At 32.3% G+C, this 27,607-nt stretch overlaps 1 protein-coding gene across 17 annotated transcripts in view; it reads right to left on the bottom strand.

Moving 5' to 3' along the window:
- LOC106059989 (hydrocephalus-inducing protein homolog) overlaps nucleotides 1-26,815 on the bottom strand; it is a 113,915-nt gene extending 87,100 nt beyond the window's left edge. For all 17 annotated transcript variants that reach the window (XM_056036850.1, XM_056036857.1, XM_056036853.1 and 14 more), the window contains exons 1-28: nucleotides 26,661-26,815; nucleotides 25,303-25,450; nucleotides 24,280-24,405; nucleotides 24,052-24,171; nucleotides 23,275-23,409; nucleotides 22,655-22,854; nucleotides 21,825-21,949; nucleotides 20,433-20,634; nucleotides 19,437-19,563; nucleotides 18,165-18,481; nucleotides 16,810-16,992; nucleotides 16,387-16,471; nucleotides 15,907-16,107; nucleotides 15,498-15,604; nucleotides 15,002-15,206; nucleotides 14,375-14,491; nucleotides 12,458-12,610; nucleotides 11,560-11,663; nucleotides 10,434-10,568; nucleotides 6,312-6,453; nucleotides 6,096-6,214; nucleotides 5,684-5,834; nucleotides 4,654-4,788; nucleotides 3,862-3,990; nucleotides 3,015-3,149; nucleotides 1,614-1,841; nucleotides 1,108-1,218; nucleotides 254-433 (exon numbers count right to left, since the gene is read on the bottom strand). In XM_056036850.1, the coding sequence (XP_055892825.1) occupies nucleotides 254-433; nucleotides 1,108-1,218; nucleotides 1,614-1,841; nucleotides 3,015-3,149; nucleotides 3,862-3,990; nucleotides 4,654-4,788; nucleotides 5,684-5,834; nucleotides 6,096-6,214; nucleotides 6,312-6,453; nucleotides 10,434-10,568; nucleotides 11,560-11,663; nucleotides 12,458-12,610; nucleotides 14,375-14,491; nucleotides 15,002-15,206; nucleotides 15,498-15,604; nucleotides 15,907-16,107; nucleotides 16,387-16,471; nucleotides 16,810-16,992; nucleotides 18,165-18,481; nucleotides 19,437-19,563; nucleotides 20,433-20,634; nucleotides 21,825-21,949; nucleotides 22,655-22,854; nucleotides 23,275-23,409; nucleotides 24,052-24,171; nucleotides 24,280-24,405; nucleotides 25,303-25,446 (4,116 nt within the window). In that variant the 5' untranslated portion in view covers nucleotides 25,447-25,450; nucleotides 26,661-26,815. The remainder of the gene's footprint in view (nucleotides 1-253; nucleotides 434-1,107; nucleotides 1,219-1,613; nucleotides 1,842-3,014; nucleotides 3,150-3,861; nucleotides 3,991-4,653; nucleotides 4,789-5,683; nucleotides 5,835-6,095; nucleotides 6,215-6,311; nucleotides 6,454-10,433; nucleotides 10,569-11,559; nucleotides 11,664-12,457; nucleotides 12,611-14,374; nucleotides 14,492-15,001; nucleotides 15,207-15,497; nucleotides 15,605-15,906; nucleotides 16,108-16,386; nucleotides 16,472-16,809; nucleotides 16,993-18,164; nucleotides 18,482-19,436; nucleotides 19,564-20,432; nucleotides 20,635-21,824; nucleotides 21,950-22,654; nucleotides 22,855-23,274; nucleotides 23,410-24,051; nucleotides 24,172-24,279; nucleotides 24,406-25,302; nucleotides 25,451-26,660) is intronic.
- Nucleotides 26,816-27,607: the final 792 nt, after the last annotated feature.

Genomic DNA, 27,607 nt, shown 5'->3' with positions numbered 1-27,607 from the left:
GACTTTGCCATGCGCACCGCCATCCAAGATAGTGCAGAAAGAAGGTGCGCACTATCTGTGATTAAACAAGTCGGATGTTGACATTAGGAGACTAACGATTTCCGCCCAAGTAGAGAGCCAATATGGAGATGTTGTACTCAAGGCAGATGCCCCTTGTATTTGTCATGTCTCAGTGTAAATAAACGTCTTTGATTCGTTGAGTTGCCTCACTTCAGTTATTACAGTATATTAATTGTAAAGGTCAATGACTTACCTCCTCCACTCCAATCACAGGAGCTATCCCCTCATCCATCTCTAGCAAGGCTGTTAGAACTCTGTTACACCTCAATGCCTCCTCTTCATCCTCCCTCAAGGACAATCGACTTCCCAGCAAGACGGCAGAGTTGTGGTCATCTTTTTCTTTGTCCATCTTTTCTTCTTGATCTAGTTGTCCCTGTAACAATCATATAAACCAAAATAAACTCTTTGATAAGATGTTCACATTTGCATCAGTTTGCATTTGAAAAGATTTAAATAAAATGTACAAAGAATTGTCAAAGAATTAGTTCAGATTAACAAGTTTTCATGTTTTGTTGCAAAAAGCCACAAAAATCCTATTCTTGTTTTTACAAGTATCATCATTGTCTTTAAGTCAAAAGGTTTTAAATACCTTTCTGTAGAAATTTCATTTCTTATAAATGTTCTGCACAATTAGAAGAAATAAAAAAGCAATCCCTTTTTTAAAAGTGTTTAATACAAATTTCAGGAAAAGTTACTTTTTAAAATAAACTTTAACACCTCATGAAGTTTCACCAGAGAATAACGACAATGTCTTTCAAAATGTCTCCATCGAGGGGCACTTACAAGACACTGGCCCCAAAACAGATGAAAAGCTATATGGAAACTACAGCACAGTTCATCTCAGATATAAGCCTAGTCATCTAAACATTTAAACATAATAAATGATGATGAAAAAGAAGAAGAAAAATAAAATTTTACACCTTTCAAACTGCCAACTCAAAATATCTTTGTAATGATGAGGATAATCTGGCAAGCTATTTTGTTATGTATCAACAACATTATTTTTAACCACAATTACTTTACTGCATCAACTAAAATGCTGATTACCTTTTCAGGTTCATCCATTTCAACTGGGCTGTTGACCTTTTTGTTGTCTTGTTCCTCAGATCTATCTGACTTGACCACAACCTCTTTTGGTGACTCAATGTCTTCAAAGGACTAGAATGGAATTGTAAAAGAGAAAATGAACACCAAACTGTTATGAACTAATGAAAGCCAAACTGTTATACATCAATATAATAAAATTGCCATGTGCAAATATTTTTTTTTAATAGATCTAGACAGAAAAGGGAGATAAATCTTTGTGCCTTTTGTGATAGTGTTACGTGTTTGAAATGTTTAGTCACAACAACACTTTTTTTTAGATGTTTTATTTCAGACATCTACAGGAAGTTGGTTGAGAAATTAAAGTCACCCTCATAAACTATGGGCAATTTAAAAAAAGGCATAAAGGAATTTCCCCAAATTACAAACTATACTGACATGTCAGGAGAGAATATTCATCTTGTCTATTCCAAAAAAAAAATTATAACCATATCAAACACAAACAATACCTCAGAGCCTAGGCTCTCTTCTTTACTCTGAATTGTTGGCAATACTTCTTCCTCCACATTTTCAATTCTCTCTATCTCTTCCATCACCTCAGGACTGGACAAATCTTCTTCTTCTTCCAGCTCTGAGTCTGAAACATAGCCTGGCTCAGAGGCTTGTGGCTTAGGCCTGATTATTTTCTTTATGGCTGTTGGGACATCACCAACCAGAAAAGACCAATGATAACACACCTGGCAAACAGCAGTTTAAACAAGTGAAAATGATTAGGGTCATATCCTTGAAGAACTAAGTATCTAGCCAGGTTGTTGTTGTTTTTTCTAATATGTCGATTATAAGGTATAACTATAACATAAGTGTACCATAGCATGGATTACAATGTCCCATCTAAATGGAGCCACCTAAACAAGCAGATTTGTTATTCACTAGGGAATAGCAGGTAATGGTCAAACAAGTCATGGATGATGCACAATGTCTGCTGCTACCTTCAATCTCCAATAAGAGAATGAAGATTATATCCTGTTAGGTGCTTCCACCTTGTGTATTATGCAGCTAAGTCAAATGGAGGTAACACTCAAATAATAAAATCCAATAATACAGGCAAAAGACCAAAAAGATCAGTTAGTCGACACTGATAGTTAATGTCGAACATTATAGTGTTAGCCTCCTTCAGTCATAGAGCGACTATGGTTCAGCTCAATCACTTTTTCATGTGACTGTCGAGCCCTATTTTGGGGAGACGTTTAATAATAAAGAAAATAACCACCAAATGTCATCAAGCTAAATCTCTACATTCATAAAAAAGCTCCTTCTCTCTAAAGCCGTCAAGAGTAGCCAGTTTACATTTCACTATTCTTCTTAAAATCCTATTTTTGTTTTTACAAGTCACATCATTGTCTTTAAGTCAAAATGACCCTATTTATGAAACAAATAACTAATTCCTAATTGTAACATAAAAATCCCATAATGGATTTTAAAAGAATACAACACATACAACTATATCTATATCTGAAGTATTACGGCGATGTTAAAAAAGAAAGGGGAAAAGAAGTGCATGTTTAAGTAGTTATAGTCATTCTTTTCTTTTTTTGTCCTAGAATTTTATGTGTGCATTTTTTGCATTGTTTTTATTTGTTCCTTTAGAACTTTTAAACTCTAGACCAAACCTCCCACAGGACGGTGGAGGTCATGGAGTGTGCAGGGTTGGAACCCAGGATCATTGCGACAACCCTCCGGAGTGCATGTTACATGATCAGAAAGTCATCCATTACCGTACTATCACATCCTTAGTGCATAATTAAAGATGTCTTAAGGTCATTTAATGTACGGTACTTATCCTCCTTAATATTACAAAATGTATCTATTTTTAAATAATTTACAACTCCACACTAAGAAGAGTTACTAACCTCCATTGGGCTATTGTTTGTGATGTTGACATAGCGAGTGACTTCTGTATCATTCAACACACAGCCAAAGTCTACTACAGTCTTTTCAAACTTTAGGTTTGGGAAGTATACTTCTCCCCTCAATGACACATAATCCTAGAACATACAATGTGGCCAGGCTGTGGCTTAAGGGGACTTTATAAATGTTTCTATACTTCTAAACCAAACTAATTTATTTTTAAATACTTAACCAGTTAACATAACATAAAATAGAAATTAAAGTAAAAAAATCAAATACACATTAATTTTTTCATTAGTCAAACATATGAGTTGGATGCAGAATTTATTACATATTTCCATTTTCATTTGTGAATTAGAAGGTATTAAAGAATGGCTTTCCTGCTGTTATTTTTCTAAAAAAAAAAATATTTTTAACATATGTTTACATTGTTTGTAGCAGTCTTGATATTATTTGGATCTTAAGGTTTTAGTGTTTGAAAGGCAGTTTTAAACTTGGTTTGGAGTTTTGGGAATGAGGATAGTCATTGCTAATGCTAATGCTTCCCTCTTTGCAATGTAGCTGTCTCAGACAATGTGAACTCTCCCATTTTAAAAGGAACTTTTGTTTCAGATTTACTGCTTATAGAATAGAATGAGTAATTTGTGAGTCAGATTGATGTCCTCCTTTTTTTAATACTACTTTATAAGCTTTTTTTTTTGTGTGTTGCAGTTCAGCCTAACAATGTTTTAAAAATAAAATAACAACTGAAAAATAAACAAATAATAATAATACAATACAACAGATTAAGAAAATCCCAATATGACAAGCGCCATACATACGAAATACTCTAGAATTGTCTCCACTTACAATATGAGGATGCTCCTTGTATGTTACTTTAAGAACCTCATCAATGGTGCGAATGTGATAATCATCTTTAAAGCCTGGGTCAAACTCTATGACTAGATAGTACTCATCCCCAGGCTGAAGGCAAGCATCCTGAACAATATTCACAAGATTAAATGCATTAAAACTTTATAGTAAAATAACAATAAAAAATAACATGCAACAGTTATAATTTATTATTATAATGTTTAAAAAAAAAGATAATTAGTGAAAATAATAGAGGAAAAAAATGCTTGTAATAAACCTAATAGCTCTTCTTTTTTATCTCCATTTATGTGCCCTAAAGACTTAAATCTCAAATGTGAAAGATTTTTTTTCACCAAGTAAAAGAAAAAAATAAGTGGTGACTGAGTATTAAAGAACCTGCCTTTTAACCGAGTGGTCTCCTGGTGAAGACTGGGTTTTTAATTTTGGGACTTTAAGAAGACAGCTTTCCGCCCAATGCGCCGAACGGCACGGGAGGACCTAAGTCTAAGTCTAAGTGTGCCCCTGAGTCCACCCAACTCATATGGGTATCTAACAGTTGAGAAAAAGTAAAGTTAGTTGGTCACATGACACCCTCATTAACTAGGGTCCACAGAAACAGATGATCTTTACTTCTGCCCCATATACCACTAGGTCTGAAAGTGGCACTTTACTTTTTACTAGAATCCATTTTTAAGTTTTGATAAAACTAAGACATGAACACATTACAGACATAGGGTAGTTAAAACAACAACACAAAATGACTATTCATTAGGAATACAACCAACTCACTGTCTCATACAACTTGTTATTGCCAATGATCATGCTAAATGGATAGGCCACTTTCAGGTTCACGGTCAGAGGCAGATTGGATAGGTTGGTCAGGACCAGCTGTTTCTGTTCAACATGGAGTTCCTCTCCAGGTGACTGGTGATGCAGACAGAAAGAAAGAATACAAACAAAAGATATATGCGGACTTCAAACTCTTATGTTTAGGTTGATTGACTATTTTTTGGTTTTAGTTTTTGTTTTATTAAAGTTAATTAATGGAATGAAGCAGAGAAACAGAAGTTTGGTAAACTGTGTATGTCTGGAGTTGAACAAAAGTGTTTGCATATACAAATGAATCTGATTGACTGGATCATATCAGGACATGATTGTTTCGGCCATAATAAGTGGCTGGATTTAACAGTATGATAGGATTTGCTTAAATACTTCAAGATTTGATGTGAATAAAAGGGTAATTTAATTTGCTGAATTTGACTGTATAATAGGATTTGTAGGATTTGACTGTATGATAGTGACCCTGTAAGATGTATAATTTACATGGGATAAAAAGTGTCAACTAATAAAGAATCATCCACTGTTTGAAAGACAATATAATTGATGAGAAAAGTTTGATTTGATTCTTTAAGTTTTGCTGAATCAAAGATTCTCTGCTACATCTTCAAAAGAGCCTTGTGCTATAGAATTAGTCTCAAGATCATTTTAATACTGTATTTTTCTTTCATTCATATTTAAACAATTAAACTAAATTATTAAACAAGTTTTAACAAAAAAATATAATCGAATCTAATATTTATTTATGTATTATCCTTGTATAAGTTATTATTAGCATTAGTTATCAACTGACTCTCTCAGTAAGTCAACTAGTTCCTTATCAGCTAAAAAAAACTGTTATCTTATTAACCCTAAAAGATCTCTCAACTCATTAACTCTAAAAAAAACAACTATTATCTTATTAACCTAAAAAGATCTCTCAACTCATTAACTCTAAAAAAAAAATTCACAGCTTATTAACCTAAAAGATTAACCCTCTCACCTTATCCACTCTAAAAAAGGCACATTTAGTAGAGAACTTGAGGAGAGGCTCAATGAATTCAGCTTTCACATTCACACCAATGATGGGGATCTTTCCCCCTGCACGCCCAATGATAGCATGGCAAACAACAGTCTCAGAAACTAATTGAGGACTGTCAAGAAGGAAAAACATCAATAATATTTAAACTAACATATGTTTTAATATAACAAACTGCATTCTAAATCAACTTTTTTGTTTCATTAAAATGATACAGTAGATTTTTAAAAGAAATTTTAACTTTGGATTAATTTAAATTATACATTATTTTATTCAATTAAACCTTTATTACAAAGCAATTCAATCTTTTGAATCATAACATTAATACGATTTCTAGTTAACGTTAATGAAGAAAAGACTATCAAAACAAACATACAGTTCAACGAATCCCTCCAAAGTTAAATCCATGGATTCACCGGGCAAGAGCTCCATACGGTTGGGGGACAATCGAAAAACTGGTTCTGCTAAGTCAGAAGGAACCAATGTATGGTTTCTCTGAGGGATCAAAAAGAAATGCAAATTTGTTTTATTTCTTCCTCCCTAAAACAAAATAAGGAAAGTTTTATCAACTTCAGACAATTTGATATTTTACCTTCTTCACATCATGCATAATAGATTTCAACTTATCCTTTTTTGCTTTGGACAAAGGGATGAATCCATCAGTGATCCATACCAATTGCTGAATGCGGCGACCTCTGTTGGTCAGCTTAAACTTCTTGATCAACTTACAATTGCTTTTAAAAAAAAAATGACATGTTTGTAATGTCTAGTAAACATTTAGCCAGACCCCAAATCTGGGGCTATGTGACAACTTAATTTATTAGAGCTATTATAAGATGAAAAACTTCCCTTTTGATGATTTAGAAAGCAAAAAGCAATTTTTATTAATATAATAAATTATATTTGTAAGCCTATTCAAATTTATGTTCTTTTAAGGAACTTTTTTTTTCTACTTTTGTCATTACTCTAATCTTCTATAGATAGCTCTTCAGAAAGTAGAAATTCTTTTAAAGGAAAAATTTTTTTTTATAATTTTGTCATTACTCTACTCATCTTCTACAGATGGCTCTTCAGAAAGTAGAATTTCTTTCTTTATATAACATTTTTCAGTTGAAGGTTAGATTGTTTCAAATGATGAAGATGTGTGTAGAGAAGGACAATTTATTTTATAAATAGTGGTATGTTTATTTGAAATTAAAAAATACCATCAATTATTAATTCACAGGGTAATTTTGTTTTTCTTTTGGACCAAAAATGGACAAACATTTTTAGGAGTTGGTCAAAAACTAGAAGGAAATCTTCTGCTCTTTTGTTTTCTTTCATCCTCATCATGAACGTATTGTATGTGTGATGTCCTAGTGTAAATAATGTAATGTATGTGTGATGTCCTAGTGTAAATAATGTATTGTATGTGTGATGTTCTAGTGTAAATAATGTATGTGTGATGTCCTAGTGTAAATAGTGTATTCTATGTGTGATGTTCTAGTGTAAATGATGTATTGTATGTGTGATGTCCTAGTGTAAATAATGTATTGTATGTGTGATGCCCTAGTGTAAATAATGTATGTGTGATGTCCTAGTGTAAATAGTGTATTCTATGTGTGATGTTCTAGTGTAAATGATGTATTGTATGTGTGATGTCCTAGTGTAAATAATGGTTTGTATGTGTAATGTTCTAGTGTAAATAATGTATGTGTGGTGTCCTAGTGTAAATAGTGTATTCTATGTGTGATGTCCTAGTGTAAATAATGTATTGTATGTGTGATGTCCTAGTGTAAATAATGTAATGTATGTGTGATGTCCTAGTGTAAATAATGTATTGTATGTGTGATGTTCTAGTGTAAATAATGTATGTGTGATGTCCTAGTGTAAATAGTGTATTCTATGTGTGATGTTCTAGTGTAAATGATGTATTGTATGTGTGATGTCCTAGTGTGAATAATGTATTGTATGTGTGATGTCATAGTGTAAATAATGTATTGTATGTGTGATGTCCTAGTGTAAATAATGTATTGTATGTGTGATGTCCTAGTGTAAATAATGTATTGTATGTGTGATGTCCTAGTGTAAATAATGTATGTGTGTGTGATGTCCTAGTGTAAATAATGTATTCTATGTGATGTCCTAGTGTAAATAATGTATTATGTGTGTGATGTCCTAGTGTAAATAATGTATTGTATGTGTGATGTTCTAGTGTAAATAATGTATGTGTGATGTCCTAGTGTAAATAATGTATTGTATGTGTGATGTCCTAGTGTAAATAATGTATTCTATGTGTAAATAATGTATTGTAAGTGTGATGTCCTAGTGTAAATAATGTATTGTAAGTGTGATGTCCTAGTGTAAATAATGTATTGTATGTGTGATGTCCTAGTGTAAATAATGTATTCTATGTGTGATGTCCTAGTGTAAATAATGTAATGTATGTGTGATGTCCTAGTGTAAATAATGTAATGTATGTGTGATGTCCTAGTGTAAATAATGTATTGTATGTGTGATGTTCTAGTGTAAATAATGTATGTGTGATGTCCTAGTGTAAATAGTGTATTCTATGTGTGATGTTCTAGTGTAAATGATGTATTGTATGTGTGATGTCCTAGTGTGAATAATGTATTGTATGTGTGATGTCATAGTGTAAATAGTGTATTCTATGTGTGATGTTCTAGTGTAAATGATGTATTGTATGTGTGATGTCCTAGTGTGAATAATGTATTGTATGTGTGATGTCATAGTGTAAATAATGTATTGTATGTGTGATGTCCTAGTGTAAATAATGTATTGTATGTGTGATGTCCTAGTGTAAATAATGTATTGTATGTGTGATGTTCTAGTGTAAATAATGTATGTGTGATGTCCTAGTGTAAATAATGTTTTCTATGTGTGATGTCCTAGTGTAAATAATGTATTGTATGTGTGATGTCCTAGTGTAAATAATGTATTGTATGTGTGATGCCCTAGTGTATATAATGTATGTGTGATGTCTTAGTGTAAATAATGTATTGTATGTGTGATGTCCTAGTGTAAATAATGTATTGTATGTGTGATGTCCTAGTGTAAATAATGTATTGTATGTGTGGTGTCCTAGTGTAAATAATGTATTCTATGTGTAAATAATGTATTGTAAGTGTGATGTCCTAGTGTAAATAATGTATAGTATGTGTGATGTCCTAGTGTAAATAATGTATTCTATGTGTGATGTCCTAGTGTAAATAATGTATTCTATGTGTGATGTCCTGGTGTAAATAATGTATTCTATGTGTGATGTCCTAGTGTAAATAATGTATTCTATGTGTGATGTCCTAGTGTAAATAAACATCTTCGTTGTTGAGTTGTCTTCCCTTTAAGTTTTTACAGTATATCAAGGGTTATGTTTAGTAATGGCCCTTATAATTGGTCCTCTATTTTTTTTGAAAAAAAAAAGAGACAGAAGTATGTCTTTAAATTTAGAAAAAAAAATGCATCAACATCCACTCATCTTTAAAAACATGACATTTTTTAATCAACTTAAGTGTTTGTTTGTTCTTTTGCTTAAATCTTTCATTTTGAATATTATTTAATGTTTATAGGTGGATAAATATTAACTGTGTTAACTGCATTGTGCAAGGCAAGTCAGCCTACATAGGATGTAGCAAATCATTTATAAACCATAATTTAATATATATGTATATGATCTAATTGTTCAAACTGGTATTAAAAATGAAATTGAATAGTGAATATAATTATTATAATTAAATCAGTTAGAAGACATAACATTCCATTGGACCAGTGGTGACTTGCGGGCTGGAGTTTGTCCTTCACTGCCTTAGATTGGTGACCGTTTATTTGATCCCCTGTCATTTGATCCCCAGTCATTTCATCCCCAATTAAATATTTGTTCTTATTTATTGTTTAATTGTGCTGTTGTCTTTGGCTTTAAGACCTCATTTCATCTAATATATAAAATATGATTATGTAGAATGCTTTTTGGTTTTTCTGACATTTTATTAATGCGTTTATAGTGTTTCCCCCTTCCACTTTACATTCTTGATGAGAAATCGTATAATATATTGTAAATCTGGGTGTGTACTTGGCTACAGCACTTCTATTGGATATGGGGATATAATAATATTACCCTGCGCATGATGTAATGATCAAAGGCCACGTTGTGGTCGAAGAAGTGGAAATCTTTTGAGAGATGAGAACAATTAGAATACTTATGATCATGTCGCTGATAAGTACTTTATTTTATTTTTCAATCGCTCTTTCTTGAAAATGGGCGCGTCATTTTTAGCTGTGAAATAAGGTTTTATTTTTTCTAATAAAGTCTGACTTCACCCATCCCCAGGATATCATGTCAGCTATATAAGTTTTGCTTTAATTCCTTTTGAACATTAAAGTTGTGAATTCACTTTAGATATCAACACAGGTATATTTATGTGGACATAAATACCTTTTTATACTATATTTCCATCATGATGAGGTTTCTATAGCCTTTAAAATTGATTGAGTGCTTATTGGAAATAATCTTGCATGTATATACAGGGTGTTTCTCTCTCTCTGCCATTATGATCAGATGATGAAATGACCAGGGGATGAAATGACCAGGGATGAAATGATCAGGGGATGAAGGGACCGGGAATGAAATGACCGGGCATGAAGTGATCAGGATGAAATGGCCGGGAACCCTTAGATTGAACCCTATCATTCTATTTAATTTACTAGAAGATGTTATTACCTGAAGGAGTGACCCAGATCAAGCACTGGGCCAAGAGGGGGATCAGAGACAATGGTTGTTCCCTTGCCCATAGCCACTAAAGGTATTAACCTAGACTGGCTAAGGTGGAAATTTATCTGAAGTTTGTCCTGAAACCTGTAAAAATTATGGTTTTACATAAGAACAAATATAATAAAGTCTAGCTTTACACTATAAGCATTTAACAATCATTACATTTACTAATGATAATCCAGAGGTAAAGTTGAATAGTGTTTGTAAATTTGTGGAGTTTCTTTCAGTTTTTCATTTTAGAAAACTTGTCTCACTTATTCCACAATAATGCTAGCAATATGTTTTATGCATAACATTTTCATGGGTAAAATAAAAGTACTTCTTTCAAACCTTGCAATCTATACAGCATGTGATGTAAGGTCATCTGTTTCTATGTCTTAAACTTTAACCTAACATTAGCTATGGAAAGTAAAGGCAGTTAGGAGTCATGCTGGCCACATGATACCCTCATTAACAATAGACCAATTATCATGCAACCACACCCCAAATAATGGATTAGCTTACTCATTACACCAGCATATGTATTTCTTTCAAAAAGAAAAATTGTTTTTATTTTAATGCTACTAAAGTGCATCTTTCGTGCCACAGAAATTTGGCCTGAAAGAAAGACCTGCTTATAACATTAATAAAGCTGCCAATTAAAATTTCCAAAGTAATCAAACATAATTAACACCAAAAAGATTACAAAGAGAACTAATAGCAGCTTTTCCTCTTTTTGGGGTCCACTAAAAATAATAAAATTATTTTATTTTCTAACACCATAATAAAAGTTGACAATTAGTTTTCATACACTCTTCCTGTGCCAGGTCTATATTGTATTAATTCATACGCCTGTTCTGTGAAAAGAATACATGAACCTAATAATTGCAAGAATTGTATTTCTTACTAAGGCTGCATCAAGATTTGGACATGAAAGTGTTAACTGCCTTTGTTAATTGAAACATTAAGTTTTATTTATTTAGTTCAGTTTTCCAATAAACCCAGATAAACATAATGCTAATAGCCTTATAAATCCTTCTACAAACACTGCTTTGACCTGCCCACTATTTATGACATAGACTTAAGTCACACTCACCTGACACAGTCATCCAGGTGAGCAGTAACGGTTAACTCCATGGACTTCTCAGGCCCAATGGTACCTTCTGATGGACTCACTCGAAAAACTGTGTTTGGTCTAACCTACAGAAAAGTTGATGGAAATACTTCAATGAAAAATAAACAATACAAATAAATACTATCATACTGAGTGAACCGGGAGGCACTGTGGCTGAGCGGTAAAGCGCTTGGCTTCTGAACCGGGGGGTGCCAGGTTCCAATCTTGTTGATCTTTGGGCACCTCTAAGTCTACCCAGCTCTAATGGGTACCTGACATTAGTTGGGGAAAAGTAAAGGCGGTTGGTCTCTGTGCTGGCCACATAACACAGTCGTCAGCCATAGGTCATAGAAACAGATGACCTTTACATCATCTGCCCTATAGACCACAAGGAAATGGGAACTTTTTTTTATACTGAGTGAACCAGGTCATCACTGGTCATCACTGGTGAGAGTTCTGACACAACAGAACTACATAGAGACATTTGGGGTCAAAAAGAGAAAGGATATCCATAATGAATAAGGCTGCCTGGTCATGTGATATGCACTTCAGACAGTCTTCATGATGGTCCTGAGTTCAAACCCTGCCAACTTCCATCCCCTGCTGATCTGCAGGAGGTTAGGACTTAGATGTAATAATCTTCATTTCCAAAGGAACATCTGAAACTTATAAAATACACTAAAAGATAATGAAAGCTTTCAATACCAAAGCATAAGGAGATAAATGGTGGAAAGGAAAGAGTGTTTTCTTTACGAACCCATAGAGGAGTTGTATAACATCCTCCTCAGCACAAGAGATGTTAAATACTTTTCATAAACGTTGTTGGAATAAAACAATGGAATTTACAAACATTTTTAAAAAATCAAAAGGGTTCACTGACCATATGAGCTGTAAATGAAGCTGGTATGAAAGACTCATTGGACAAGAGTATAGTCCTGGTTACATCAACAAGTACTGGAGTATCCCCCCAGTCAATTTGCATTGGGTCCACATGTACAACTGGACCTTCTCCCACACAGATGACATGAACAATCTGTACAGAAAAAAAAGATGTCATTTGTAGCATACAAAATATAATATAAAAACAGCCAGGCTTTTTTTTTTCCCTTAATTTCATAAAAGAGAGTTTGGGCGCTTATTTATATAATGTCATTTTTATTTAGCAACCAGTTTTAAGTGAGGCCCAATTTCAATTGGTATACTTGTGTACATCAAACATTTCTATTTATCTAAAATACATATAAATGATTATTCATAAAGTCAAGAATAGTTATTAGAAACCTATCAAGGAAGAATTTATCTACCTCCAGGTATCTTATGTTTGATATAACATTTGTGTTTAAATGTAGGGCATTTTTCATGCTTATAACATGCTCAGTGCACTATGGTCCAATCACATTTGTGGACCAGTGGGGAGGGATATCTGGGAGAAGGTTTCTGTGCTGCCAAGTCATTTGTACCTCTCAGCCTCACATTCCAACAGACTTTGATACTAAATATGCACTTTGTACCATCTACTTGTTAATTATAAGCAAGTTCACAAAATAAGGTATGGTGGCTGAGTGGTAAAGTGGCTTCAGAACTGTCACAGCCTCATTTGAGACTCACTGTGACATGAAGTGATTTTGTAATCACTTGATTATCTTGTGCTCCTTTCATGGGAAAGCTATAGGTCTGAAACTGACAACGAATGAAAATGGCAATTGTTACTTGGTCCCTGTAGAGTATGGACGTAGATATATTTTCAGCGGGAGTATGTATATTATGAAGTTCTGAACAAGAAATCAGAACTATGGTTGTGATATTATTATTTGAGTGTACATTATGTCTTTGCCTTTTTCGGCTAGATTAGCCAAGTTATTCCTACTCAATAAATTTGTCATCTGCTTCCACCAGTCTTTATTCAGTGTATTTAATGAGTTATGTCTAATGTACAAGTAGTAAGCTCTAAGAGACTTTCACGCTAGCAGAAGTAAAAAAGCACAAGGAGAAGAGAGAACATGTCTATTAATACAATATAATGTTTAGAAACTACACACTCATAAAATCCAGTAGATGTGTTACAAGAACCGGGGGTTCTAGCATCGAATTTTGATGAGAACATGGATTTTTAATTTCGGAATCTTTTAGGCACATTTGCGTCCACACAGTTCTATTGGATACCTGACATTAGTTTAAGAAAAAAAAAAGGCGGTTGATCATTGTGCTGGACACATGACACCCTCATTAACCATAGGCCACAGAAACAGTTGGCCTTTACATCATCAGCTCTATAGATCACAAGGTCTGAAAGGGGAACTTTACTTTTTTTTTATTTTTAAAAAGAAAAGAGATCATTGTGCCAAAAAAAAAATAGATTGTATTTGTGCTTGTCTACAAAATTAGTCCTACATTGAAATATACATTTTAAATAGATTGTATTTGTGCTTGTATACAAAATTAGTCCTACATTGAAATATACATTTTAAATAGATTGTATTTGTGCTTGTATACAAAATTAGTCCTACATTGAAATATACATTTTAAAAAAGGACTTCTTATAATGTTTTTGTTTTTTTTAATTAAGCATGTTGCTACTTACGTGAACTTATAATAAATAAAATACAAATTATTGTAGGATGAATATGAAAAGACTCAAACTGCCCCATTATCTCTGCTATAATCAGAACAGTTTCAAACATTAACACCTTAAACAACACTGCACCTCAATCCCAGTTTGAGATGACATAATTTGTATTTTTTAATTTTCATCACAATAAAAATGTTTTGGTTTTGAATGACATGTAACAAGACTTACCATTGGTGGATTGGGACTTCCAAATATCCTAATATAGCATGGGATTTCCTGTTCCTCAAGTGCAACAGCTTCAATGACCAGCGGTATGTCAACAATTGAATTGGGAGCAATGACACCCTAATTAAAAGAAATAAAATGAACAATAATTGTGTAGTTAATTTACATAAGTACATGGATCAATATTACACTAATAATAATCTTCTTCTTTCTTCTTCTTCTTCATTCTCATTATTATGTTGGAGCATTCAGACCAATACATGAGATGAACTGCCCAGTGGTTTCCTAATCAGGGAGCTCTCCATATAGTTTTCTTTCTATACGTATGTTTTGAGGCCAGTGTCTTGTTTAGGCCTCTTGGTAAAGAATGCAATTTTGATTATTAATAATCATTTAAAGGATACTATTGACCATTTTTTTTAATTGCTTACCTTAGTTGTCGGATAGCTATTTGTAGAATCAGATTGCGAAATTAAAAAATTAAAATTAGAGCTAGTAAAGGTTTATTAAACATAGCATAACAATAGACCCAATTACTAAAGATAACTTTATCACAAAGGATAGCCAAGAAAGTCAAGAATCTATAATAAACAATATGATATAATGTAATAAATGTGTTTTAAAAATTACTTTAGCTTTAGGGCTACTATATGTGATGGGAGAACAATCAGGTGGGTATTCATCACTGGCTATGTAGCCCTGTGGAAGAATCTCATACTTGGCTGCAAGCTCTGAGCTATTGTAAAGCCTGATGTTCTGCTCATAAGGGTGCCTCAGGAAGCAGCGGCCATAGTTCAGCACAGGACTCTGGTTTGTGATGTCAGGAACCATGGATCTGAAATTGAAAAGTTCTGTCAGTATAATTACATGATATTTAATAATCAGTATGTGAAAGAAAGGTCCAGTACAGATGATGGCTATTAAGCCATCTTTAGTTTTAGTCTTGATCTTGCATCAAGTTAAAATTTTTATCTCCAGAATGCAGGCTTTGCAAAGAAATTTGCATGAGCAAAGAATAACTCATCATATTAAACAACAAAAAACAACACATAGTTAGAAAGCCAAATGTAAAAGCTGTTGACAAATACAAGATAAAAGTTTTTATAAATATCTTTTCAACAAGTACCTGGCAGAGATTGGAAGAGAAAGAATTTCTTTATCCACTCTTTCAACATCTACCACTAAGGCAAGTTCATATTTTTTCTGTGCATTTGGTACAAAATTCACTGTGATCTGAAATAAAGATAAAATTAGCTATTACATACTGACTGCACAAATATTTTGATACTCAATCATCACTAAAATCAAGATCTGTGATGTAGGTTTTTTAGCCCGCCCACCTAGGTAGGAGTTGAATAAAGGTATTGTAAAAAAGGGCAAAGGAAACCTAAAGTCAAAACAAGATGGCATATGTAGATACTTGTAGTATGATTGGTGAACAAATAACTGGGATTTAAAAGAAATAGAAGAATGTAATTCAAATGATTTGTCAATATCACATTAAATAATGATAAAAGTACAGCACACTAACTAACCTTTGTTTGACTATGAGGGTGAATCACTCCATATGAAGGAACTATGTCAAACTCCTTGGGATTCTGAACAGGTAGGGGACCAATGGTGTAAGGTTCATCACCGATGTCATCAGTGCAGCAGACAGACTTGTTGGCACCATCTCCAGGCACATGCAGGCTAAATACCAGTGGAACTAATGATGTGTTCACTAAGCTACAAGTCTGATAACAGAAAGAAAAATGTTTAAAAATACACCTAAACATTATTTGCACAAAGACAAGAATGCATTAGAAAATAATTATATTATATAAGTGCTTTATGTTATAATTGTATATTACCATTCAGACCAAATTAATCTCTAAAAAAAAAATAGTTGTATTTAATGAAAAAGTCTACATAATTATTTTAAATTATCATTTTATTCTTATATTATTCAAAGTATGGATTTTTATGTATTTTTATTTTTAGATTCATGCAAATTTAAAAAAGAAAAGTCTGACCTGTGAACATAGAAAACCAATAGGTACAACCCCAAAATTTAAATGGGAGACATCAAAGTTGAATGTTGGTCCAACCACTTGGCCACTATTAGAAATCAAAGAACATGTAAAAAAAATGAATATGGACAAACAATCATTTACCATATTTAAAGATTATTTAGTTTTAGGTTGATGTATGGATTAAAATTTTGACTTATTTAATAAAGGAGTTGTTTTTTAAACATTAAATTTATTTTGACCAGATTGGGGGGAAAAAACAGCAACTTAATTCCAATCATTAGCCTTGGAAATTTTTTCTCTTTTTAAAAATTTTTCCAGTAACTTTGGTTGATTTTTATGCCATTGGATCACATATAACATTCATAAGTTTTCATATGAAGTTTTCAATCATTTGCACTATTGATTTCATAATAATTCTTTTACCGAAAAGTAATCTTGCATTTCTCAGGCTTGCCATCTACTTGGAAACAAAACACTTCTTCAAAGTCCCCCAGATAGGGGCTGCTGAAGGCCACCTGGATGGCTTGGTGTCCACCTGGCATGACAATCCCTTCTGATGGGTTAAATGCAAAACATGGACCAAAAATAGTCATGTTGGGAGATACACTGTTGAAAGTGAAATAGAAAAACAATGAAACAAAACAAAAGATTGATCTACATAATTATGTCACATTAACTGTTTGATGTGCTAAGACAAATTTGTGCAAATACTACTTCTTCCCTAGTGCTATTAGAGTACAGAAGCTAACATCTTTGGCTTTAACATCCATGACTAGATTGACCTAGAGACATGTAGGAAAAAGACATATTATCTTTTGAAGTAACATCTGTAATTTATAAGACAAGATGTTCAGGAAAATAGTTTGGCTCAACTCATTGAATTGTAGCCAGTTTCCTTTGTTAGAACAGTAAGGTTTCTTTTAATCTTCAGAAAATTTTCTTTTATATAAATGACTTAAAAAAAAACAACTACTCTTTAGAAGTACCACTTGTTATTTCTTACAGAGCACTACTGTATATTGATCAAAATGAATGTCTCTATATATCAGGAATGAGATCATACTATTGTTTACATTCAAAATCCCTTAATAACCATAAAAGTCTAATAAAAATTGTTTAGATTGTTATTTTGAAAATATAGATTTTTTAAAAAGATAGACTGAAAAAAGAGCATTAAAAAAATTGCCATAAAAAGAGCATTTTCTGCAATTTAAAAACAAATTTTGTTAAAAAGTTTGAAAATCAATTGTTAATCTTTATAAACTAATAGAAATTGTACTTAAAAAATAATGAATACACTTGACAATACTTTTGGTAACTTTAACAATGATCTATAAGTAAGGTCTATTGTATATCTTGATTACTGACCAGATAAGATTGATCATTAAAAAAGGATAGGTATGCCATAAAATCAATTTTTAAAAGACATAATTTTATATAAATGTTTTACTATATAAATATATCTTTGCAAATACATTTTTTTTTTTACTTTCTTGTTCTTCAGCTGCTTAACTTGCTATTTAAATCAAGTGGATGAACTAACCCAAAAACACTAAACAGAAAAATTAATATTTAGTTTTTTAAATGCAAAAAAAAAACTAAGGCAATCCTTATTTAAATGTGAAAAACTATTTTTTGAAAATAATCAGCTATTTTCAAGAAAAAAAAATGTTTTTATATTTAAAAACATAACAAGAATAATGGTGAATATTATAATTTTTAATTTAAACGTATTAAAATAATAAGATTTTAGTATTATTGATAAGCCTTAAAATCACCTAAAAATAGCATCAATATCTCCTTTGTTGGCAAGAACAATTTCATAGGTATGTCTAGATCCAATGAAAATATTGCCCATATCCAAGTAGTCCAAAGAAAAGTCAACCTTTGGCCCCATTCCATCACCACGGATGCGCAAGGGCATGCGACTCTCTCTGCCTGTGATCTCACAGTATGCAGTCCTGAGGTAAGACTCTGCATCCCTTGGCTTGAAGACAACATTGATGTCAAATGTAGAGTTAGGCCAAATGTCTCCCTCTGAAGGCTCAATGCTCATGATGTCATCCTCAAACAGTTGAGGGTCATTGTCTACAGCCTAAAGTATATCAATTTACTATTAATATTAAATGGGACGTTACAAACAACAAATTCTTTGAATGTCATAAACTTAGCATAATTAACTAGTTTTTCATTCAAATATTCAGCTAGATATTTTAGTCTTTTAAAATTTGTTTTTCTTTTTTTTTTAAATATAGTTTGTGCATTACAAAAAAAAAAAGACTTTTCCACAGCAAAATTATAATTTCATTTTAAAATTTCACATCATTTTACAGTGTAAAAACAATTGAATAGAATATAAATATTGTCTCTTACATAAAGTCCTGAGTAATGTTTAAAAAAATATTCGCCTTCGCAAAGTCTTTGCATAAGCGTTATCATAAAACAAGAAAAACATTAAAAATACTTTTTTAAAAAGACAATACCTCGATTAAAATAGAGTTACTATTTTAATCTGAATAACTAATGAATGTTAGATTAAAAAACAATGGAATATTTTTTTTTTTATTTTTCACCTCACTACCTCCCCCCGCCTCCAAAGAAAGAATCCTGGTTATGCAAAGTTATAGATCTACAACACTTTATAATATTCCAATGATAGGTCTTTAGATCTAGACTAAGAAGGGGATGCGCAAAACTTTCCTGAACATTAACATCTTGAATCAATAATGCCTTACATTGCCAAATTCCTAAACACAATAGTCCTTTCAAGAATGCAATAGTGCTTTCATAATCGATGTTGGATCTAGAACTAGTAGGCTACTTTAGCCAAAGCTAAATTTATTTTATTTTTTACTTGAAAAATCATAATGGCCAAACAAGACTTTTCCCTGTGTGGTCAACGAGCTAGTAATTCTTTTCTCAGTGATATACATCAACTGTTCTAGAAAAATCATTAGAGCCATTCCACCCTCCGCTCACCCACCCTCCATGAAGTTCTGACTTGAATAGAGGTGTTGTAATGAATAGACATGTACATTTATTTCACTTACTCTTTTTCTGTTCTGAAATGTTCTGGAAAGAATGGACAATTTGTCTCTAAGAGTTGGATCAACAACACATTCGGCCAAGAATCTGTCAGTGTCTGTATTCTCTTCTCTGTCTAACTGTATTTGTTTCCTAAATGGCAAAACAATATAATCTTTATTACTTTCATTTTTATTCAACAGAAGCTGCTCAAAATCTATATTTATTATATTTCCAGTTTAAGTATATTTCACCACCACCACCACCACCTATCCCTAAGTCTGTTGGACCATTCAGGCACCACACAATATTTGTCAACCATCTTTCTCCATTCCACTCAGCCTTAGGCTTGAACAGAACCTCTTTCAATGGCAGATCTGTCCATTTTTTTATGTTATCTTCCCATTGCTTTCTCTGTCTGCCTCTTCTTCTTTTTCCTGGTAATGTTCCCTGAAGAAAGGTCTTTGCAAGACCTGAAGCCCCGAATGCATTAGAGTTTCAGTTTGTGTTTTTCTACAATAGTTGCCTGCTAACTATTGTTAAAAGTATATTTACAGGCTGTAAAATATCTATTAGAATAAATGAGTGATAAACTTAACATTCTTTAATTACTTCAGGATCAAATTAAATCATAAGTTATGTATTCATTTTACTATTCTTTTCATAAGTGGATGGTGGTAAAAGAAATATAGGAGGGGCGGTCCTGGTTTTGAATTCAGGTGAAGACTGGGATTTTTTATTTTATTATCTTTGGGGCCCTCTGAGTCCACCCAGCTCTAATGGGTACCTGACATTAGTAAAGACTGTTGGTCATTGTTCTGACCACACGACGCCCTCGTTAACCATGGTCCACAGAAACAGATGACTTTTACATCATCTGCCCTATAGATCTCAAGGTCTGAAAGGGGAACTTTACTTCACTAAAGAGCAAAGAAATGGTAAATAAATTGAGAATTGTTTTGTTTGTTTTATTATTCTTATATATCAGCTGTAAAACACTAGAAAAAAAAAATTATGCTTACAGTAATTTATGCTGGTCTTCTTCATCCTGGGTGGAAAACTGTGTCCACTTAAAATGGGCAATAAAATCACTGCGATTGCTAATTATGACCGTCTTTTGGCTGGACAGAGAAATATAAGTGTTGTCCATGCGTATGGAATTCTTGTCCAGTCGAATGTTGGCATCCTGGCTTGCTCCATACAGATCAATAAAAATTTGCTCCCCTGAAATAAAAATAAATGCAATGTGTCATCAAATAGATTAAATACATTTAAATTGCTGAATGGTTTTATAAAATATGCACAATGAATTTGTAATGGGATCATTATTATTTAGTTATATATTACTATGATTACACAACTATTATTAAACATTTCTTTCAATACATTTAATTCATTTTAAAATGCAGAAAATATGTTTGATGTCATTTATTGGAGGCCAAACCAATGAAGGCACATTTCTTATTCCATATGCTAGGACAAAGTTGTATATGTACTCTTTCGTCCCCAGTGCTATTAGAACATGGAATGGGTTGCTTCAATGTTATGGAGTGTATATGTGTGTTTCTATGGTAATGGTTGGAAGAGGTTAGCGACTGGTTGTGAATGATGCAAGACAAACAGCATTTTCGACAGCAGTCTTAGCTAGACAGTCAGAATGCCAGACTGAAAGGATGTGTAATTGTAAAGAGATACATTTTGTTGAGAATACATTATATATTATTACTAAAGTCTTTTACATTGATTTAATTTTATCTCAAGTTGAATTTGTTTATATTATAAAAGTTATATTTAGTTTTGTTAACAAAGAAGTTAGTTATTCAAGCTATTTCAAGTTTTTAAAATTAACTTCTGATATGCCTACAGTGGTTTAGTTGTTTACCAGTAGTTTGGTGCTACAAGTCAACAAATGTCCAGGAATACCAATGAATTAATTTACCTTAAGTGCTAATTAACAAGCACAATTAAATTGAGGCAAATATATGTGGAGGATATAATTATTTACATAATTGAAGGAACACTTGTAATTTATAAGATATGAAAACTACAGCAAAGTAACCAAATGTTTGATGTTATAAAACTGAAACAAGTTAGGAGAACATGTGGAGATTCAGCCGATGTGTGAAAATATACATTCTAGGGTTGCTCTTAGCTGAAAACCAAAACAGATGACAGAAACAATGTAAGCACATCTGGGTGGCAGTGTTCCATACCAAACAAAATAACTAATTAACAATGGTTAATTAATTACTAGGTTAATTTTTTTTTTAAATAATTGTGCAAAATTTCAGCTTCATCCAAGATTGGGTGTAGGAGAAATAACATGTACAAACTTTTTACCAGACATACAGACAAGACAGACCGAGTAAGTTGATATAAGATTTGTAAAAGTAACAATTATTATAATATTGTACCTGTATCATATGACAGACATAGCTCAGCTCTGTGATTACCAGCTGTTAAAGGTTTGAATTCCACTGTAACTTGCATGCTGTCATTGACGCCAAGTGTTCCAATGTCTGGTGTCACAGTAAAAGGTCTGCAGTGGGAGAAATGTTAAATGTATCTCTTTAAGAGTTTTTGTTATACTTTAGGTCATCCACATTAAATTGGTTATGTCATACCTAAAAGGAAATTGAGAAGATTAGAAAGGGATACTGTAGATTATGTAAAAAAAAAGTAAAGTTCCCTTTTCAGGCCTTGCAATCTATAAGGCAGATGATGTTACGGTCATCTGCTTCTTTGGCCAACAATTAATGAGCAGGGTGTCATGTGGCCAGTCTTCACCTAGATTTGAATCCAGGACCCCAGTTTCGGAAACCACTCATTCACCATGTAGGCAGACAATATTGGAAAGAGGACAGAGTTTGTTTTGGGGTTGGATAATGCTTTTGTATAGCCCATCATTCAAACTATAGCATGTTCAGTGTGCTTTGGTTGGTCCAATCTCTTATGAGGACATATGAAAGAAGGTTTCAGTTCCTCTTAAGATATTTAGCAAACATAGCTGAGCTCAAGCACACATTTGAACTAGAGTTTGCTTGATTTTTTTTGTTGATAGGTAGCCAAGGACAAGTTAAGAGAATTAATAGCCAAGGACAAGTTAAGAGAATTAATAGTCAAGGACAAATTAAGAGGATTAATTGCTAAGGACACAAAATACACAATTTCTAAAATACTGTTTGACATAGGCAGAAAAATTTATTATCCAAAAATTAAAGAACAAAAAAAAATGGTAATTTACTGTTTGGTTTTAAGATTAAATTTGGCTTCTCTGGTTCCAATATTTCTGACCAAAATGGTTTTTGTGTTGGAGTATTTTACAGGACATGTAGGAAAATGAATTTCATCTGGAAAGTCAAGAATACCCCTGGCTCCGATAGCCTTGATAGGCACAACAAACTTTTCTCTTTCTGTGATGCAGGTAAGTTCATGTATATAGTCCTGTAAAAGTGAAACTATTTACAATTAATAAATTAGCAAAAGAATATTAGGAACTGTATTATTCAAATTAAATAAATAAAATAAACATTTTATCCAAGACAGGAGTCAGGTGGGCAGCTGCTGAAAAATATGGTTAACAATGTTAACAGATACCATAAAGCTAGTACAAAGATATCCCATCTTTATTTTTCACACTTAGTAAGGTACTCATAACAATGGGCAGTCTCAGTATATCCCAAATTAATAATCCTAGTCTCCAATGAGATTTGATCTTTGGACGCTCCATTCAGCAGCCAAGTAAAAACTTGATTCTAAAATTGTAAGGCAAATTTAGCAATCAAGAAATCTTCAAGTTTTAAACAAGGGGACAAAAAAATGTATAAAGAAAAAAACAATATTGTAAAAATTTTAAAAATTAACCTTTTTTTCATCAGGTGTGAATTGAACTTTGAATATTGTTGGCAGACCAGGTCCAACTTTATGTCCCACATCATGAGGGCTGACAATTTTAAAATATGGTGAATCTTCCAGAGTAACTTTCACTAATCTAGGAACCTTAAAAAAAAAGAAATTAAGTCAGTATGCTTCAGACAATATAACCAAAAAAACAAGCAAAATATAAACAAATACTTTAAAAAACAAAACCTAGCTTATATAAGGAAAAAACTGTACATTTATAGCCATATATATCAATGCAATAGGATTTTTCCCCATAATCAATATTGAACTAAATTAATTAATTACCAATAATTAATTGACTAATTGGTTGATTTTTTAATTGATTCATGTTTTGTTACTTACAATAAATTATTGTGTAAAGTTTCAACTTGATCTAAGAATGGGTGTGGGAGAAATAATATGTACAATTACCTAAGGGGACAAAACCCCACATATTTAGGCATATCTGTTAATTTTGAAGGGTTAATTTCTATTTTTGGTCTCAAACAAATAATTAATTTGTAATATTTTATTGACTACTTGGTTAATTTTTTTTATTGATTTGTTTTGTTAGATAGAATAAATAATTGTGTAAAGTTTCAACTTGATTCGAGAATGGGTGTAGGAGAAGTAATGTGTGCAGAATTTGTTGGACAAACAGACAGAGTGAGTTGATATAAGCTTTCTAAAAACAACAACACTGAAATAAGATGCTTAAGTAACAAAAATGAAAATACATTTAATGTCCACGTCATTTACCTTGTCATTATTTCTAAGCACCAAGGGCACTTCATACATTTGAAAGGGCTCAAAATTTTGAAAATATATCTCTGTAGGAAATGGTTGGAACATTGGTTCATCTATGTTGATTTTGGTGCTCTAAGTAAAAACAAAATATAACAAATTATTTTTTATAACTCAAAGCTGTTCTTTCAAGATGTTTGTTATTCATGAGAAACTCTAAGCATTCTATTTATTTTGTATTACTTTTTGAAGAGATGTATCCCCCATGTCAAGCAGTTCTGTCTTTCTTGGTATTTTCATTGTTCGAGTATTGGCCAGTTTTTGTTCAGTGTTCAGAGAAACTTCAAAGAGAAATCTACTGGGTGTCAACTAAATAATAAAAAAAAAAAAACAATTATCAATCAATTAAACAATATACAAAGCTGTATAGACATGAAACAGTACTATATTAACACATTTTAAAATTATTTTATGTTGCTATATATTTAAATGCTAAAATAAAAAAGAAATGATTACTAAGGCTTTCCTGGGAAAAAAATGCCTAATAAATAATGAGATATAAAGTACAAAATTCCTAGCTTTAATTCTATACTACCCTTTACATCTTATATGACTAGACTATATTCACAAGAGAAGTAGAAGAAAATCGGATTTTGCAAATAACTGGATGAAAGGGAAATGTGTCTCAGTTTCAGCTCAAACAGCCGTAGAACAACAATGCTAATTGCATTAAGAATGTTCAAGAGCTATAAGGTCAAGGCTGAAAGAAGCATTTATTTACATCACTGATGAATACTGAAGATGAAGAGATTTCACTTATTAATTTTTTTTGTACGTTTATGACATATAAATCAGAAATAAGATGATGCAAGGCAGCAGACAGAGTTCTAGCAGCCATGATAATGATGGTCCTAAGTGCATACCACAGGCATCCATTAGTGAAGGTAAAAGGCACACTAATCAAAGCTAACAAATTTATTAACAGATCAACAAAAGAGCCATGAAAGCAGACATTGAAGAATTTATAAACATATTTCTATCGAGATGTAATTATCAGATTGTCTCTCAAGACTGAGAAGCATTTGAATGGAATGTATGAATGAATTAAAATAAGCAGGTGTGTATTTCCATTACTTAAGGACACATCTGTTTTCATAATAAAACCAATAGTATAAAATTATCAAAACTAAAATGTATAATAGATAAAAGAATAATTATTGAATTGTAGACTGCATTAAAAATATTTAAAAAAAATAATAGTACAACCTTATAAAGAGGAGCTTTTTCCTCTTTGATAAGCTTTGGATTACGTGGGGCAACCACTTTTGTTTTATAGTTTTGGGCAACTGGACCAAGGGCATCAAGGGTCCCTGTGGTGCCCAAAACTTCACCAAATGGTCCTAAAGGCATTTTCCTAATTGGGAAAAAGAAGGCAAATAATTAAAATATCTTGCAAGTACAATTTACAGTAATTATAATTAATCATTGGCAAAAAAACAAACCCAATTTGTGTAGCTGTTTGAGAAAAACATTCATAAGAAAGCTAAAAAGATTCTAGAATCTAGAAATAAAAATCACCCTTTGGGTCAAGATTTTTTAAAATTTTACCATCACAAGAGAGATACAAGACACTGATAGCAAAACTCTTTATTGTCCCACTGGCAATTAAACCATTAATTTATGAGTGAGTCTGGTGGGAATGTATATTTTGGTTTTCTATAGTTATAATTTTTTTTATGTAATGTACAAATTGTAAGACAAATTTCCCTTTTATTGTATTTAGACCTAGAAATATAGAGTATTGTTAGAAATCTTTTTTTTTTCTATATTTAGGTACACAAAATATAAAAGGCAATTGGCTTATTAAGGCAAGTTTGGGCCCATCCTGATGTTGTTAAATGAAGTCACTCCATGATGTAGTGACATGTGGCGCCAGACATTAGCAATTCTCATAGATAATATGAAGTATAAATGATTTATGCATTGTTTAATGGCTTATCTTTGATCAACCTAGTGGTGAGAATGCTATCAAGGTATTTTACATTATATTTTTAAATATTATAAAGCTGAGGAAGTTTCTACCAAAGTGCATTCTAGAAAAAGGATCTAAGTCAATTTACAAACAATTGGATTAGCTGTGAATAAGTGTTAGCTGCATGTGAGATTAACAATCAAATTAAAAATCATATAATGGGGTAGCTGTGTTCCAAATTTCAAGCTTCTATCTATTATGGTTATAAAGTTATGATGAGCTAAAATCTAGGCCAAGTGAGATAATCATAATTATTATAAATATTATATATACATAGTTATAACATAGAGGTTAGAGTATGATATGATATCATAGATTATAAGAGATAGAGTCAGAGTGATCAGTGTGACAGTGATACTGATACTGATAGAGTAATAGTCAGTGATAGATCTAGTAGAGTATGTACTATGAGTGAGTATTTACAGAGACTGAGTGTAACTGAGTCTGAGTATTATTATTATTTAATACTTTCAATAGATGATAGATCTAATAGTAGATTTAGAGCTAAGGCATTTTTTTTTTAAATATACAGTCGAATCTATAAACTATAATCGCTTTAAAAATGTATTTTAAAAACAATTGCTTCATTTACCAGTCTGATTTTCACTGTAAAAACAGTGACATTTATGGCTTAATGTTACAACAAATGCCACCATTCATTCAGTCTTCTTATTATCGTGTTACCATGGGCGCCATATAGCTTTGTAAAATGATTTTCGATTGGCCCTTTAATTTTTTTAAGACCAATGAAAACTTTGATGTCAATTCGTCACAATTTTATTATTTATTTATATCCAAGCCTATTACTATTACTATTAAGTCTGTTTTTAAATACAGTATTAGTATACTAGACGTATAGATCTAGATCTAGAGGCTAATAGTTGAGAAAACGAAACAGAATTAGCTTTAGATCTAGATCTCTGGATCTATGTAGATAGATACTCTAGATTCTAGATCCAGACTAATTTAGAGCTGTAGAAATCAGGCTCTAGAACAAAGATCTACGTATATATTATATAGGTCTGTGCTCTAGACTAGTGATGCTCAAAATACGACCTGCGGGCCAGATCGTGACCTACGTGACCCCATATCGAAGGTGCCGGCCAGATTCGGCCTGCGACGTGATTCCATCCGTCCCGCCGAAACATTGGCACAAAGTGTAAAAACTCGCCTTCCTAACAAAACAGAAAGGTTGAAAAATGTATCTTTACCTACGTTTGGGCCCTCACTTTTTCTCTGATGGATTGGTATTATATCTTTAACAATAGTGTGTTTATGACATGTGAACATGTCTTTACTTTTTTGTGGAACATGATAATAAGCCAACATATTTATTTTATAAAGAAAGTGTACGTATCATGGCTGTTTAAAAACGGCATTACAAAATAAATATGGCGGCATTCTTAATTAAATTGGTTTTGAGTCGCGAAAAAAGATTGTTCTATTACGCCTAGAGATTGGAGGATCCATGGGAATATTTACTAAAAAGAGACAAGAAAATGAGTCGATGGTAAAGCTACTTGCACTGTTGCTGACATT

This window comes from Biomphalaria glabrata, chromosome 7 (assembly GCF_947242115.1).
Source record: "Biomphalaria glabrata chromosome 7, xgBioGlab47.1, whole genome shotgun sequence".
NCBI lineage: Eukaryota > Metazoa > Mollusca > Gastropoda > Planorbidae > Biomphalaria > Biomphalaria glabrata.
Note: the sequence above shows the minus strand (reverse complement) of the source record. Positions and strands in the feature narration are given on the sequence as shown.